Raw genomic sequence first — 17,741 nt, forward strand, 5'->3', positions numbered from 1 at the left:
GCCCCGCAAAGATGAACCCTACCTCAATCCTCCCGGTGTCAGGTTGGAAGCCTCTGGCCGGGTCTTCGGTGGTCACTCTGCACTGGATCGCGCAGCCGTTGACCCGGATCTTGTCTTGTTTGAGGTTCAGCTCTGGCAGGCTGCGGCCTTCACAAACGTGCAGCTGAGCGTGCACCAAGTCCACACTGTTAAAGAGAGACAGAGAGGTGACGAGGTGAGAACATTTACTGAAGCACTGAATGTTGTCTACTGATTCCCTTGGAGAGCTCCCTGTGTGGACTGTGCGTACAGATCATTGAATGATGCACACACACACATTGTTTGCATGCACAATACATTTATTCAGATAATAATGAAGGCCTTGGAACAATGCTCACACACACACTCAAAAACAGGAGTACATTATGCTAATTTTTATTCAGTAATAACCCCAATAATAGAGAGAATTTAAATGTGAGAGGGACAGAAGTTATTTTCATTCACTCATTTATTTTAATGTAAAGCTCAAATGAGACTTGCTGGGTTAAGCTGCATGACCTTGCACAGTCTAATAATGCATATCCAAAGTGTCTAAAGGTCTTTTTTGTGTTTTGGGACAGAATTTAAATGAAGCAGCGGACGGACACAGAAGGTCGGGACATAAAAATCTTAAATCGCCTTCTCCCTGCTGCCCAATCCTCTGCCAGACATAAACACACTCAGACGACTGGGAGGCCTGTCTGCTTAAAGGCTGAATGAGAGAGAGAGAGAGAGGAGGCACACACATTAGCAAACAAGCGCAGCTCTTGGACACCGTCTTGGCTTCCTTCTCCTTTACTGTCTCAATTAGCTGGTTACCACATTCTGGCCAAACAGAAGGGCGATTATTCAGAAGCTGGTGTGAAATGTGTTGGTGGAAAAAGCAGATCCACTGTTGAGAAATTGGACAGGCGCGAACGTGTTGTTGTTACACTTTCTTGAATATGTCGGTGTTTTTTAAATTAGACCGCTCGGCTCGAGTTCTTAGATAATACAAAGGACGAGATTCATGAGCCAGTGCCTCCAACAGTATTTATGGCAATGATTCTCATTTTGCTAGTGCTTAATTGCTTAATTAAGATACCAGTTTGTTAGCAGACTGGGTGCGTTACTGGTGTTTGTGGGCCTTTTAAGCCTTTTAAGGACACAATCTATGAATAGCAATGTTTTGCTTTGGTGAAATGTACCGCTGCTGAGAGTAAAGTTGATCTGTGTTCGATTTCAGCTCAATCGTTCCATCACACAGTCGCTCCTGACAACTTTTTTTGAGTCATCATTTACTCATCTAATCTTAAATTCCTGAATCCAGACTGAATCAAAGGCAGTGATGAAGAACACTAAAGCTGAATTATGGCGAAAGTATCCGTTTGCTCATTATTTTGTTGTGTCAGTAGTTCACATATTTTCCCAATCACTTCTCAGGGTATTTGCATATTCATGAAAAGAGCAGCAAAAAAACAGCACTTAAAGTACAAAAATTAAAAACAACTTATGATAAGTCCTGTACTTTTATGCAAATCAACATATTTCAGTGGCAAACAACCATCTGAACATTTCCAGAGTGGAGAGTCAAACACTTGGCATCCCTGCTCACACTATAAATATAAATCATGTTTGGCCTAGTTTCTTTTCCTCACATAATTCTTCTCTTTTGAAAACATAAGGCAACGCTGATTGAATGAGGCCCCTGGAGGGTTTATGAAATTCATTGTATACTAATTTGACTCTGACAAATTAAAGAGCCTGCAGCAACATCTGTCCCTCAGTACAGCCAGTTACAGAATAGAAGTCCCTCGTATCATTAGCAAGTTCCACAGTAAGACTGAACTTCACAGGGAGAGGACGAGGGCGATGCGCCTTCAGCAAAAGGACGAGCTGGAAAACGCTCCAGAGAAAATGCACATTGACAACAAGAGTATCGATAAATACTGCCGGTTGGAAAAACTCTGCTAGATGACAGTCTGACAAAAGAGCGGAGAGGTTTGACCTTAAATCATCTGTACAGAGGAAAAGGCCGGCCTTATAGTGCGGGGAGAGTTTGATTCTGAGACAATGTATTCAGCTGTAAAGTGTGATCTGATATGGAATAAATAACTGCAAGCTGCCAATATCAGCTGCTTCCATACTTCAACAGACATTATTACCATGTCTGGAAATCAGCATTTCAATTGGAGAATGATTCACTGCAACCCGAAGATTGAAAGCAATACATTTCCTTCCTTTGCATCCAAACTATTAAACCATTGAAATACAGAATACATGTTTTGTAAATTGTATTCTTGGTATTCCCTTTTGCCGCCAAAACAGCCCTGACCCGTCGAGGCATGGACTAGACCTCTGAAGGTGTGCTGAGCCATCTGGCACCAAGACGTTAGCAGCAGATCCTTAAAGTCCTGTAAGTTGCGAGGTGGGGCCTCCATGTATCGGACTTATTTGTCTAGAACATCTCACAGATGCTCGATTGGATTGAGATCTGGGGAATTTGGAGGCCAAGTCAACACCTTGAACTCAATGTCGTGTTCATCAAACCATCTCTGAACCATGTTTGCAGTGTGGCAGGGCGCATTATGCTGCTGAAAGCGGCAACTGCCATTAGGGAGTACTGTCTCCATGAAGCGGTGTACTTGTTCTGCAACAATGTTTAGGTAGGTGGTACCTGTCAAAGGAACATTCACATGAACGGCAGGACCCAAGGTTTCCCAGCAGAACATTGCCCAAAGCATCACACGGCCTCCAGCGGCTTGCCTCCTTCCCATAGTGCATCCTGGTGCCATGTCTTCCCCAAGTAAGGGACACACTTGCACCCAGCCATTCACATGATGTAAAAGTGATTCATCAGCCCAGGCCACCTTCTTCCATTGCTCTGTGGTCCAGTTCTGATGCTCACGTGCCCATTGTAGGCGTTTTCAGTGGTGGACAGGGGTCAGCATGGGCACCCTGACCGATCTGCGGCTACACAGCCCCATACGTAACAAACTGCTATGCACTGTGTGTTCTGACACCTTTCAGTCAGAACCAGCATTAACTTTTTCAACAGTTTGAGCTATGGTTAAGCCTTAGCCTTAGCTCCCCATGGGCCTCAATAAGCCTTGGTCGCCCATGACCCCGCTGCTGGTTCACCGGTTTTCCTCCCTTGGACCACTTTTGGTCGGTACTGACCACTGCAGACCGGGTGCTGCCGTTTTGGATATTGCTCTGACACACTCAAATCTTTACACTTGTCCATTTTTTCCTGCTTCTAACACATCAACATCTAGGACAAAGGGTTCACTTGCTGCCTAACATATCCCATCCACTGACAGGTGCCATTGTAACCAGATGATCAAGGTTATTCACTTCATGCATTTACATGTCATGACAAGAAGCTTGAAGTTGAAAATGTAATGTTGTGTTGTCTTAACATTTCAATTTATAAACTTATTTAGGTCTGCTTACTGCTGAGTCGAGATATAGATGTAGGACAACATTTACACAGTAGTCATCAAAATCATCAATTAAAAATAAGGAAAGTTTTCTTGCCCTTTAATGTTAATCTTAATAAATGTATATCAAACCTGAACATATGTTCCAATAAAGGTATTTTAAATCCTGTTGTAATTGTAGGATTAATTAGTGTGCCTCTTCAAAAGTGTGAGTGTTTACCATTAAATGGATTATAAAAAAAGAGACACAAAAAGCACAGAATAAAGTGTTCTGCTGTAAATGGATTTTGACAGTGATGAGTGTTATATTAATTTATGACCAAAATGTATCCGATCCAAGGCTGGTTCTCCAGCTTTGTTGTTCACTCGCACAACTTCAACTCTCTCCATGTTGTGTATTTACCATGTCATGTAAGCACCCATCAAGCACTGTACACACAGTGTACAAAACATGGCAGTTTAATTACATTTTGCCAGGAGCCCCGGGAAACAAGAAGTGCTCCTGAGCAGCCTTTTGTGGCTCATGGTTGGCTCGGTGTCAATTAGCTGGTGGAATTTTTGAATTAACAGAAATTAATTCAGGAACATGCAGAATGTAAACTGAAATAATACGTTCTGTACACTGGAGTTTGACTCGAGGCCCCTGTACAGTGCAGGGCCTCAAGATTACATTACGTAATAATGCTGGACCTGCCTTAAGGCTCTATTCATTTCAGTTGGGATTGAGATTTAGCGGTGCATATTCACCAAATAGGCTAATAACCACATTATAACCGGTTAGATGTAACACACTGAGCATCTGACTGATATTTCTAGTTTGCGAATAAACTTCATGTTTGCCTTTCCTTCCTTTAAATGTCATAAATATCTTTGTACATTTACAGAATCTACAGTATCCGTGACTTCAGTTTGCATTAAATTAAAAAGAGAGAACCCAAAAATGTCAAACAAAATTCTGCTTTTAGTCTTTGCCTTCAACTTTTTACTCCTACCAGTGCATCGTTTTTTTTCTTGCTTTGCAGCTCTCCCGTGTCGAAGACATGAACTTCTTTTCTTCCTTTCCTGACATCGCTAAAGAATACATCAATCTTTTAAGATGTCAGACCTAATATTGGATGTCTATTTTCCTTCCCAGCATCTCTTACAGTTTGCCAGTTGTTCTTTGCCTCGCTTTGGGCTTCTAGAGCTGCCAAGTTTATATTTGATCTCTGACAATCTAAAAGGAAAGTGGAAACCCCCACAAGTGCCATACGCCATATGTCTGCTCACTGAATGTGCTTTCTGAATTCTGTCAGTACCTTGAGCTCGCAGCCAAGAACATTATTTTGCATTTGGTACTCCTTTCTATGCATCAACATCGCTTAAGGCTTAAGATAAGCTTGTAAATATCTTTAGCTCTCAGATGAAATCACCAATCATAATACTGCTTAGATACATGTATTACACTGCAGATGCACATGGAGGCCAACATCATTTACAGCCCAGCACTGGCTGGAATCAGGCAAGGACTTGTCTGTTTTTTAAAAGCAAAAAGGGAAAAGTCTTTTGGGATAAGCTGTATGAATCCGTCCCTATCCATTCAATATACAATATCTCTTATTTATGAATAAAATATATCACCATGGACACTGCAGAGAGCTGAAACTAAGCTGTCAAGAGCAAAAACTTCATAGATTCACCTCTGCAGCCCAACTTATTTTTCAGCTTTTATCGATAAACACACATTTTGGTGTGAGAATGTCTTAAGCTTACCTGTTTAAAATCAACATTCAACACTTCAGCAATTAAGCATCACTTTAAAGACTGTGCAAAAGTCTACACTCTGATTGAACTTAACAGGTTTCCCTCCACGAAGCTTCAAAGACGAGGCAAATGCTTTCATCTACAGCCCGGGTCAACTGCACATTATTGTTTATTCTGCGATGCAAATGTTTCATCTGAGCTAAACTGAGTCTGAACAGTCTGATGTACTCAAACCTGACAGAGCATTTAGTCCCAACATTTTATGGCGTTACATTAACTGAGTCGACTTAAACATCCTATTATCCACATGTCGTGTTAGATAGTGTGAAACGTCACCATCAAAGACATCAGACCGTGCTCTTTTTTTAGAGATATCCAGCACTGTAAGTACGCGTAATGCTTGATAATGTTGAATCATACTATGAGACCATAAAACCTACACATGTATGGATGATGACTGAAGGATTTCTGGTTGATTAAGCCCAATCTGGATTTATATCCTGCAGCTACTTAAAGGAAGACATGCCAATTAGGTTGGATGTAGAGATGATATCAGTCTGAAGCAGGTCAGGTTGCATTCAACACAGTTGTTCACCAGATTGTTTTATCACGTCTTGAGCTTTGTGTAGGCATTAAAAGGTACTGTCCTTAAATGGTTTCAGTTATATCTGTCAGAGAGAACTTTTTCCATCCATTTAACCCTCCATCTTGGCCCGTACTCTTCAGCAGCGGCCCCACTTGGTTGTGCGGTCCCACAAGGCTCCATTCTAGGCCCCACTCCCTTTTCCCTATATATGCTTCCTCTATGGTCCATTTTTCTTACCATTGCTTTGCAGAAGATTTGCAAAGCTATCTGCCAAAACAAATAATGATGCAAGCCTTGCTGAACTGTTAAAGGCATTAAATCATTGATGGAGTTAACTTCTTGAATCTCAACGAAACTCTGACATTACAGAAATGAACCTTTGTGAGATGGATCTTAATTTTAGATGAATAGATTAGCTCTGTTATAAAGACAAGCTTCTTTAAATTAAGATGCTTTGGGAAGGTTAAGGCCTATCTTCCTTCAAATGAATGAAAGAGTCGTTCACTTGTTTATTACTTCTCATTTGGATTATATTATTGTAACTCCTTGTATGTTGGTGCAGATCAGTCGTCGCTTACAGCTGGTCCAGAATGCAGCTTCCCTTCTTCTGACTGGGAAGAGACGACATGATCACATGACACCAGTACTGGCTTCTCTTCACTGGCTTCCTGTCAGTTTCAGGATCCAGATTAAGATTTATTTACTTAAAATGAGCCGGCACCATCCTATTTATCCGAGTTGTTGCATCATCATGCTCCAGTCAAAGCACCGAGGTACTGAGGTCAACACATCAGATGCTCTTGAATGCTCCAAGATCCAGGCTCAACACCAGAAGAGACAGAGCCTTTGCGGTGGCTGCTCATGATACCTGCCAATATCGGAACTGCCCAGACCCTTGAAAGTTTTAAATCCTTGCTTCCATACTGGAGCATGTATTTTTTTTTTCATGGCATTCCTTTAGCTCCATTTACAGTTGTGTAACTGGAAAACTCCAGAAGCCAGAACACATTATGTTTCACAAACATAACCAACCGTCACGTAATGAGCTGTGCCCCACAGTAACAGGTTTTTAACATGACAGTTTATACTTTTTAAGTGCGTGCCTCTTTTGTTTTGATATGTTCATATAAATGTTGCTTGTTTGTAGTTATGAACATTGACAAATCTTGTGGCACCCTAAGCTTGTCCTTAAGACATGCAATGGTTTGCATCACCTCCTTCAGGAACCACTAGCTTTAATATTACATCAAGTACAAACCAAGCCTTTTAACAGAGGGGAAGAAGTGCCAGTTTAACTTTACCTTATTCAGTGTGATACGGCTACTAGCCTAGCTTGTCCAGCTAATGTTTAAATTACTTTTTAGTATGATTAAAAGAGCAGAATGCTTCTTTATGAATAAAAGCAGCATTTTAAATAAATCATTTACATTGGATTTAAGAGAGGATCATAGAATAACTGCAGGCCATCTCCAGAGTCAAGAGTGCAACGAAGGCTTCATTAAAATATAATTCTATTAAAATGAATTATCTTGTCCGCCCTGAGTTATGCAGGGGGTTAGATTTCCGGGGTCGAGCAGATCACAGCGGAGGATGTATAATGTGCTGACCTGTGACAGAGGGGTGAGCACCTGCGCACACACTTATACTTTCTTTTCCATTCCATTTAATCCATCTTCTGCTGCAAAAACTATTAACATATATGAATAGACAAATACAGAAGAAAGTACTCATGATATTAGAGACTTCCACGCATGTGCATGCACAGGCACACGCGATGTATCCTCCCTGGACACTTCCACGCATTATCTCCGAACATGGAAAGTACATTAGCCTGATAGTCATGAGAACCAAAGCGCGCACACACACACGCTATCTGAAAGTCCAGCAGTGCCCAGACGTTCACATGCAGCAGAAAGCACGCAAACTCTGTCTCAATCTGTCACATGTGCACACACACACACACACACAAACACACACACACTAAGACCATGAAGGCTGAGTGCTAATTGCATATCATTTTCAGTCGTTTCACTCAGAGCTCATTAGCAAGGGAGAAGGGGGTGGCTCTGCGCCCAGAACTAAGAGGGAGAGAGGGAGAGAAAGAAAGAGGAAGAAGGAGTGTAGCGAGGAGAGGAAGGCAGCTTGTTTTTGTAATAAGAGAAGAAGAAAAACTCAAGAAAATATGACAAACAGGCGGGGAGGTAAAGAAAGTAGTCTACTGCAGACTCCAGATCCACGGAGATGAAGGAGATAGTGAGAATAAGAGACAAGATGACAGCTATACATCCCCAACTCAATGCAAAAGAGTCAAAACTGATGTGAAGGAAAGCAGAGGCAGTGGGAGTTCAGAAGAGGAGAAAAAGCTGGATGCCAAAACCGAAAGAGCGAGTGGGAAAAGTGGGAGTGTGGAAGAGATCGGATTTGCTTAAAAGGACAAAAGAAACGAAGGGAGAGCGGCAGTGGGAGGAAGAGAAGGTGGAAGGCTGGAGAGAGGAGAGGAAGGATGAGAGTTGGGATATGGATGGATGAATAGTAGTGTGGGACAGGAGCGATTAAGAGGGGGTGGCCGTGTTTAATTGTGGAGCGAGGAAGAAGGAATGACTCAAGGTAAGGGTGGAAGGTGGTGAATTGGTAAGGGAGATAATGAGGAAGGGAGGAGAGGAGGAACGGAGGTGGGATTGCAGAAAACAGGTTCAGGATTTGGAAACATTTTTAGGATGCAAAATGAGATCAAATTAACATGTTCATTTGTGAGTCTTAAGAGATGCTGCTGGGCAAATTTAGTTTTCCTTGGACACAACAAGGCCAGCCCCCGGTTTTCAGTGCTAATGCTAAGTTAAGCTAAGTGGCTACTTGCTGATATTAAATAATGAACGGACAGACGTGAGAGGGATATCAATCTTTTTGTCCGACTCTCGCAAGAAAGCGAATAAGCCTTTATTCCAAAACTGTTTATTTCGGTTTAATATGGCAGACGGAAGAAGCCGAAGAAGGGAACAAGGGGAAGAATAGGGAAGGAAAGGTTGAACAAAGAGGGAGGAAGGAAGGAAGAGAGAAAGGTGGGTATATTGAGGAAGGGAATAGGAGCAAAGCAGAGATGACTTTACAGGTCAAGATGTGAAATGTGAGCAAGAGAGGAAGACGAGGGCCTTAAAGAGCTAGTACCAGGTTGGACCCTCTTTTGCCATCAGAACTGCCTTAATTCTTCGTGGCATAGATTCAACAAGGTGCTGGAAACATTCCTCAGAGATGTTGGTCCATATTGACATGACAGCATCACGCAGTTGCTGCATTTGAATCTCCCGTTCCACCGCATCCCAAAGGTGCTCTACTGGATTGAGATCTGGTGACTGTGGAGGCCATGTGAGTACTGTGAACTCATCGTCATGTTCAAGAAACTATTTTGAGATCATATGAGCTTGGAAGTAGCCATCAGAAGATGGGTACTCTGTGGTCATAAAGGGATGGACATGGTCAGCAGTACTCAGGTAGGCTTTGGTGTTTAAACGATGCTCAGTTGGTACTGAGAGGCCCAAAGTGTGAAAAGAAAATATCCCCCACACCATTACACCACCAGCCTGAACTGTTGATACAAGGCAGGATGGATCCATGCTTCCATGTTGTTTCACCACTTTCTGACCCTACCATCTGAATGTCGCAGCAGAAATCGAGGCTCATCAGACCAGGCGACGTTTTCCCAATCTTCTATTGTCCAACTTTGGTGAGCCTGTGTGAATTGTAGCCTCAGTTTGCTGTTCTTAGCCGACAGGAGTGGCACCCGGTGTGGTCTTCTGCTGCTTCAAGGTTCGACGTGTTGTGCGTTCAGAAATGCTCTTCCGCACACCTCGGTGGTAACGACTGGTTGTTTGAGTTACTGCTGCCTTTCTGCCAGCTGGAACCAGTCTGGCCATTCTCCTCTGACCTGTGATTGGCTGATTAGGTATTTGCATTAACGAGCAGTTGAACAGGTGTGCCTTATAAAGAGGCCGGTGAGTGTAAATATTATCCATAAAATTTCACTCTCATCCTTTCCTTACGTTGCTTCTCCTCTCTCCTTTCCACTCCTATCATCTTTTGTCCTTTCATCTCTGTGTCTCAGCTCCCCCTCCCTCACCTCTCCACATGTGGCCTCGAAAATGCAGAACATTTACTCCTTTTGAAGTTAACACTTGATATTAAAACTTCATTATTAAACCGAGTGTTGGTCCTCACTGTATGTGTGTGTGTGTGTGTTTTTCATCAGGGTTTGGTAATGTTCGCTCAAACCTCGTCTCCGGTAAATACATTTTTCAAGATGGCTCCGGGGCAACGTGGTAAAGAGCAAAGCAGAAATATATTTCTCATTTCGGTGAAACTAATGCAGGCTCTTGTCTACAAAATGTGCACACACATGCCACACACACAAATTCTTGTCTAACTAAATAAATGGAAATATACACCAAAATGCTTCCCGCTGGGGCCTGCAGGAATGGAAATGAAGAAACTCGGAGAATAAGTGGTAGCGATGGGAAGCGCAGGAAGAGGAAGGGGGGATAAACACAAAGACAACGGAGGAAAAGTAGTTCCATAGAGAGAAAAGAGGGGACATAGAAGTATGAAGGACAGACGGAAAGGACGATAGAGACGGCTAAATGGAGCGGGAGAGAATGTGAAAGAAAAACAAACAGAGAAGAAGCAGAAGACAGGAAGAGAAAGGCATCCAGTCTGCCATCTTGTTTTGTGTGAATTTCATTAGACGGTTTTAGACAGCAAACAGAAGAAAAAGGGAGCGGGAAGCCTGGCGAGGGGAGGTGAGAAACGGAGAGACAGACGAGGGATGGCTTGTCTGCATGAGAGAGGGGAGGAAATAAGAAGTTTGAATCATTGTGGCATGAGGATGGCATTTTGACATCAATTTAGCTGGCAGCGAAAAAACCATGCTGCCTGTTCGATACGCAAATGCAAACAGAACATGGCTGGAGAGGGAGGGGGAGGGGGAGGACGGAGGGAAGAGAGGGGGAAATATTAATCAGTTTTTCAAATGAATGAATGGAGAGGAGAAGGAGAGGGGGGAGATGAGATAGTAAAATGTATAAGAGGAGGGAAAGAGTTGGACGAGGACGAGGAAAGGAGGCGGCGAGGGGAAGGAAAATACGGATGACACACACGTAACCCCAGCTCAGACACCCACACACAAACACAGGATCCTATCTGATTAGATTCCCTCTCTCTTTTTCAGCTCGCTTTCTCCTCTATTTTCACAAGACGCACTATCAGCCTATTAATTAATTCCTGCTTTCCTTGTTATGAAGCAGATGGAAGAGCGAGGAGAGGAATGCAAAATAACTGTGGCGTCCAGAAGGCAGCGAGGAGCGAGATGAGAAAGGCCGAATGGAGACAGCGCATGCAGACAAGAGGAGGAAGAGGACGACGACGACAGAGGAGGGAGAGAGAGAGAAATTAAATAAGGAGAATAAACAGAGGCAGAGTAGGAAAAATGTGTGAAGTCAAACCTCACGCACACACTGAACTTATCTACCATCGTATACATTAACGACATACTATAAGAAGCATAGTGTTACCATAAGGAATGAAAATATTGATCGCAACATGTGGTAAAAAAAACACATGCTGCTTAAACGTCATGAAGTCATCGTCACATCATCTGTGATGCATATAATTACCATAAACAAACAAGAAACCTGCTGAGTGGTTCGGCAGCCTCGACTTTCACATTCATGATGTGCAATCTTTTGTTTGAGGAACCAATCACTAAGATAGCTTCTGTTGTTTCCCTTTTGTTTCTGCTGTAAGCAGAGCGAGGACGCGCAATATTTGTTCAATTGTAATATTGTGCTGCAGACATGTTCTGGCCTACACACATGTAAGTATTACATATATCTTCGTTTGGTAGAGATCCCTGCAAAAATCACACCATATGAACATCTGAACACCACATAAATACCAATCAGAAATGTAAGGAATCCTCACAGCTGAGAACCTGGAACCTAAAATATTTCAACTTTAAAGATATAATCTTGAAGATTTCAGTTTCATTCTCTTTGGCAGCACCTACAGCGACAAACGGTAACAGCGGGAGCACACTTCCCAGATGTCCAGACAGTGTCAAATATGACGTGCACGGTTGGCTTCGGTTGTAACTCTTGATTTTCCTCACTGACGGTCGCTTTTCTTTTGTAGACTGTTTGCCTTACAGTTGCAGAGACCAGAAAACAGCCGCTTAGCTCCGCCTACCCTCTTGGACCAACCACTGCTGGGTAATGGAAAACGCGTCACTAACTGGGCGCCGCTTGTGATTTTTTCTGCGAAAGTTGCCACAGACACCCAGTCTTTAATGCAAACGCAAAGGCTTTCATTAGTGGGCCATACGCAGGAAAATTTGCCGAGTAATTTTTACTGAGTAACCATTACTTTAACCTATCATTTTGGAGTATAATTGTCAGGTTCAGAGGCAATAGTAGGAGCAAAAATACTGAATAAATTCTATTGGAGTAAACTGCATAACCACGGCCACTAATTAGCGGCATGACAAGCGCAAACAAAGGGGAAAAAAAAAAAACATTTGCGCGAACACCCGGTGCTCATTAACGCTCTGGCTACAGATCTAGTCTGGTAATGCACTGCGGGTGTGCGCTGACAGGAAGGACAGGGCAGAAATTTAAAGTGAGTGATATATAGGACTGTTAAATAAAGCAGGATGTATCACTCCCCTAGGGCACAATTTTTATTTTCTATTTATTTTGTATTTTTAATTCTATAACAGAAAGAATGTAACGTGTTTTACTATGATATTAATGTTAGTGGTTACAGTGGTAATGTACATTGGAATTGGAGTTGTGTTATAGCCTATATTTTAACTTAACAGTTAGAATACTAAATTGCTGCGTATTTGTGATGATGCACTTGAAATGATGTATTTCTTGTCATCATGGATGCAGGCTGTACGAGTAAAATACAGAGATCAGAAGTACATTTGTTATAATGGGCAGTTGACCTTCAAATCCTTTCTGGATTGCTGTGAGTGACAAATGTTCCTGATTTCACATATTAATCTATCGATGGCCATACTTGGGATTTTAATTGCTTTGCTATAATAATTTGGCTACCACCACAGACTGCATATAACAGGAAATAGCTTGGAAAGGAGCACTACAGTTTTGGGGTTACGATGTTCAAGTACAGATGTCTTCTTGATTTCCTCCTTGTTTTATTTTTTACAACAGAGCCATCAGTAGCTTGTGCTATCATATTTCCTCTTCACAGTTGCCAAGAAATTTGACATTGCAATCTTGGAATTAAAAGAATGATGAAACAAACACTGAAGTTGACGAGGAGGTGTTTGAGTTGCTTCTAAAAAAACAAGACCTTGGTGTGCTGGAGATTTGTTTACCCCATGGCCCAAATCCTGATACATACAGCGCTGGCTTGACTGACATGTTCTGAATACGTGAGACTAGCAGATATATCTGCAGCATTGTCTCATGTTTTAATTATTTCTGTGCTCAACTGTCCCACCCCATCTGGAACAGAAGTAAATCAAATCTAATGGGTACATTTTGGTATTTCATTAGTTTTTAAACAAAAACTCTGAGTAATAATGGATGTTTCATCTTTCACTGTAAAAGTTAAACTGTTGTTCGCATCAGTTAAATGCTGACATTATTTTATAGATTCATTTAGCTCCCCTACAAACAGCTCCTTTGCAAGCTCCAGTGGAGACAATGAGGGGGAGTCTGATGACACCATTATATTGCAGCCGAGTCCTTCTACAAGACACAGAGCTGAGGATACGAGTATAGTTCAAGTAGGCTATGTAGATTCCTTACGTCCTTTCAGGAAGATTAAGCAAATGCCAGACTTTAAGATTGAGTGATAAAGGATTTGATGATCATGGTGTGTTTTTTATAAAACTTTTTATTAGTGGAAGATGTTATGTTAAGTGTATTAATAAATATATATCTCCTACTGAGATGATTGAAGACATTTTAAAGAACAAACCTGGAGGAGAGAGAATCATTAATGAGTATGCTCAGACAAAAAGTCTAACAGATAGCAGAAGACGTGATTTGGTCAAGATTTTGGTTGCACATATGACAAGTGAACATGGGTAAGTTGTCAATTAATCAATGCAATATTGTCAATGAGAAGATGAAGCAGACCTTCACCTATCGGCAAAAGATGGTGACCAAGTGAAGTCCTGAAATATTCACAGCATTTCCAAGATTCCTAGACATAGCAGGAATGGTATGTGGATCCACAACTGTCTTACCATGACACTGTCAGGACCAGTTCTACATCAACCTAAGATTAAGATAAAATCTTATGATGATAGTGCCACACCGTAATATTAACTGTTCTTTCTGGACTTGTTCAATTTTGTCTGCAGATTGAGCAGGATTTCAGACTGATGTTCGGTGATGTCACCTCTACAAAGTTCCTGGAGAAGTGGCCAACTGTCTACAAGCAGAAAGTCCTTGAACAAAGCCTCACACAGACGGGTGAACTTCAAGATCTGCTGAGTCCACAACAGAGGTGGAAAATGGTACGTTAAAATAAAAGTATTATACTAATGCAAGTGAAAATTGTTTTTTGAAAGCAAAAGGAATGACTGTTAGCTTTGACTGAATATTTTTTCAAATGTGAACATTTTTACTTCTATTTTCAGGATGGGGCCGTGACATGTCATCCAATTTAGTTCTTGTACACTTCCTGCCCCCTTCACCTCATGGCCATAAGAGACCGGGAAAGATCTCAGCCAGACAAGCCTATTTATCAGAGTACATTTGATCAGAAATCGTGGTAAGATCATGTTTATTAATGTATTTTAAAGATATTTTGTCAAACTGTTTGCAAACTGTGACTTATTAGGAGACTAATTGAAGTTCTTGTGTACAGTCTGCGACCAGCATCAAGGGGCATCTGGACTGCATCGAGGAAAGCCTTCAACCCTTGCTGTGGGGACCCAAAGGAGTATGATTCACAATTGCTTCATTGTGATTGACAAACATGCAATACCATGTAAGTCACCGGAGCTTTTCAAAGCTCATTTTGTCTTCGGTACCTCATACAACCAGGATCTGGTAAATCTGCAAACCACCATATATGAAATAGATGTTAGTACTACTAAGGTAAATCCTAGGGTTGCAGAGTTGAGAGCTGCATTGAGTTGATGCTGAGACTTGATTTGGGAGCTTAATGTTGCATTGAGTGGATACCGAGATGTTGTGTTTTATTTGCAAAAGCCCCCAGGTAAATGCTAATTCCCTGACAATACACTTAAAATTGATCCACGGACTTTGTTCAGGAAAGAGACTTCGCCTTAAATGCGGTCAGGCTGGTTGTTCACAAATTTATGGCACTTTTTCTGGGTTTAGAAAGCATCTGAATAAAGCACATGAACGTTGTTCTGATCCTGGTGAAGACCCCCTCTACAACTGAAGATGTATCAGAAAGTAATTTTGATGACTTGCCATCAAGAAGCTCCCCCTCAGACTCAGTCCTTCTAAATAAGAGTCTTGTTGACTTACTTAAAGTGGCAGGTGTAGGTGAAACAACCATTAACTCTTTGGTAATTTCCATGGAAGAACTTGTTGACGACATTTACACTCAGGCAAAAGAATCTGTGAAAAAAAGCCTTTACAGGAGCCTATGAAAAGTGACATGGAGTGTGAAATTTATAAGTGTTTTGAAAAAATGGAAAATTCTTTTGGAGTATTAAACTCTGAAAGTAAGAAGGTGGTATTTTACAGAGAAGTGGGGAAGGATAGACCCAGTTGAATACGTTCTTGGTAAAAGATTTGATACCCTGCGCAACCGGACCAGTGGAGCCTATGATCAAGTGGTTGTTACTGACAGATCTGTTTATTCAGAGTTTATTTACAAACACCCTAATATAAAGGAGATAATGCAGACTGATCACTGTTCAAGACAAAATCTTCTTTATGACTTGTGCGATGGAGATCTTGTCAAGACTCGTGCTCTTTTTTCAAAACAGAAGCATGCAATTCAAATTCAGCTTTTCAATGACGATTTTGAAACCGCAAATCCTGAAAAGAGATGGAATTAGGGCCCCCTTGTATGATCAGCCAGTTTATGGAACTACTGTCCAAGTTACAGGTGACAACTTTGGTCTTCACTGTTCGTTTGGTTTTGTTGAATCATTCAGTGCCAGATATTGTTGCCGCTTTTGTCTTGCTGGGAAAGAGGACTTTCAAACAGAATTTACTGAAGATTCACCCAAGGTAGTTATGCGAACTCAAGCACTTCATGCAGAACATGGAGATAAATCCTAGTCTTCCCCAGTACTTCCATATATGTGAAAATCTCTGTTGATATTATGCATGATATCTTGGAAGGAGTGGCACAATATGAAATGAAACTGTTAATACTGCACTTGATGGACAAGTTCACAACATCAAAGGAAGCAGACAGGAGAATTAAAAGCTTTAACTATGGGTACATGAAGCAAAACAACAAACCTCCTGCAGTGAAGTTAGGAGACGACTCAAATGACTTGGGGTTAAATGCCATCCAATCCTGGTGTTTACTTCGACTTTATTTCTCCAAATGATCAACACACTGGGGAAAATACAATGTTCACTATTTGAAGCAACAGCAATGGCAAATACCAAAGTTATCAGAGGGTATAACTATTTTTTGGAAACATTTGATCGCAGAACACCACAGGTTATCCAAGCATTTGTTTGCCAACAAGAGGCTGATACCAGAGCATCATTTCATGGTACATTATCCTACGTGTATTCTTAAAATTGGACCAGTTTTGCATTGTTGGTGCATGCGCTATGAAGCAAAGCATAAGTTTTTCAAAAAAACAATTGCAAAGCTTCAAAAATGCAACTAAAACATTGGCAAAGAAACACCAAAGTCAGATAGCCTACAGTTGGCAGACATTTGAAGGTTTTACATGTAAGATGGGCCAGACAGCATGGAAATGTGTATCGCACAGGTTTAGCTGTTTCTATTAAAGTCCATTGTGAGATGCCAGTTTTTCACAAAATCCACCATGTTGTTGTTAAAGGTGAGAGGTTACTGTTGGTTACCTTTGCCCTAGAAACAGTGTGTCTTGATGAGCATTTAAATGCATTTAAATTATCTATACAACTGAAGGGCCTCACGTAGTTGATGTCAAAGAGCTCTTCTGTTACAAAGCATTTGATATACAGATGTCATACAATTGTCATGATTCAATTTGTTTTATTGTCCTGTACTGTTTACTGTGATTTAAAATGTGAGCAGTTGGCTCCTTAAAACCGATGCATTAGATTGCAATCCTGGCTTTTGTTTTATACAGAGGCCATCATTTTACTTTTCCTTAAATGATACCTGTTCAAATACAAGAACTAAATTTGTAAATTTGTTCCCCACACTCGCTTGTTTTTTTGTTTTTTTTTACAATTAACCTGACCTTAGTTTGCACTTAAGGTGTGTGAAAGGTGATTTGCATCTCCAGTAATGTCTTCTCTCCTTTGTGCATGACACTGACCCTTTTTCACGTGGTCCCCACCATTGTGGTTGACAGCTGAAGCTGAGAATTTCTGTTGTTACAACAACAAAGTTCTTCTGATGTCTTGCACATTTCTTACATTTTAAAAAAAAGATAAAGTGTGCTTTGGTAAATACAGATTTCTGTACCTTCTGTTTAAAGATAATGTTCCAGAGTCTTCATTATGGTTTATAATTTTGTAATTGATTCTTGACTAATGATTAACTTGAAAGAGATAAACTTGATGAACAATTTTATATTGAGCGAAACTCGGCTCTATAATGAGTGAAATACAACTCTATATACAATGAAATGCAACTCTTAATTGAGTGAAACGGTCACAGAGTACTTTTTATTTTATTTTTTCATCCATGTTTCATAGAGAGTTTTTTATTTAAATCTAAGACTCCACATGCTTTTTTAAACTCTTTCAAGCAGAGGGGTACCTGACCTGATGTCACTGCCAAAG

The 17,741-nt window shown here is 41.1% G+C and overlaps 1 protein-coding gene across 1 annotated transcript in view; it reads right to left on the reverse strand.

The window, feature by feature from the left end:
- Positions 1-17,741, reverse strand: part of LOC138600738 (pyruvate carboxylase, mitochondrial-like) — a 354,400-nt gene that overhangs the window by 235,904 nt on the left and 100,755 nt on the right. Inside the window, exon 11 of the mRNA XM_069672230.1 lies at positions 23-185. Coding sequence (XP_069528331.1) covers positions 23-185 — 163 coding nt within the window. The remainder of the gene's footprint in view (positions 1-22; positions 186-17,741) is intronic.

This window comes from Semicossyphus pulcher, unplaced genomic scaffold (assembly GCF_022749685.1).
Source record: "Semicossyphus pulcher isolate SPU_LCO1_2020_fin unplaced genomic scaffold, fSemPul1.0.p SCAF_21, whole genome shotgun sequence".
In the NCBI taxonomy this organism is placed as follows: Eukaryota; Metazoa; Chordata; class Actinopteri; order Labriformes; family Labridae; genus Semicossyphus; species Semicossyphus pulcher.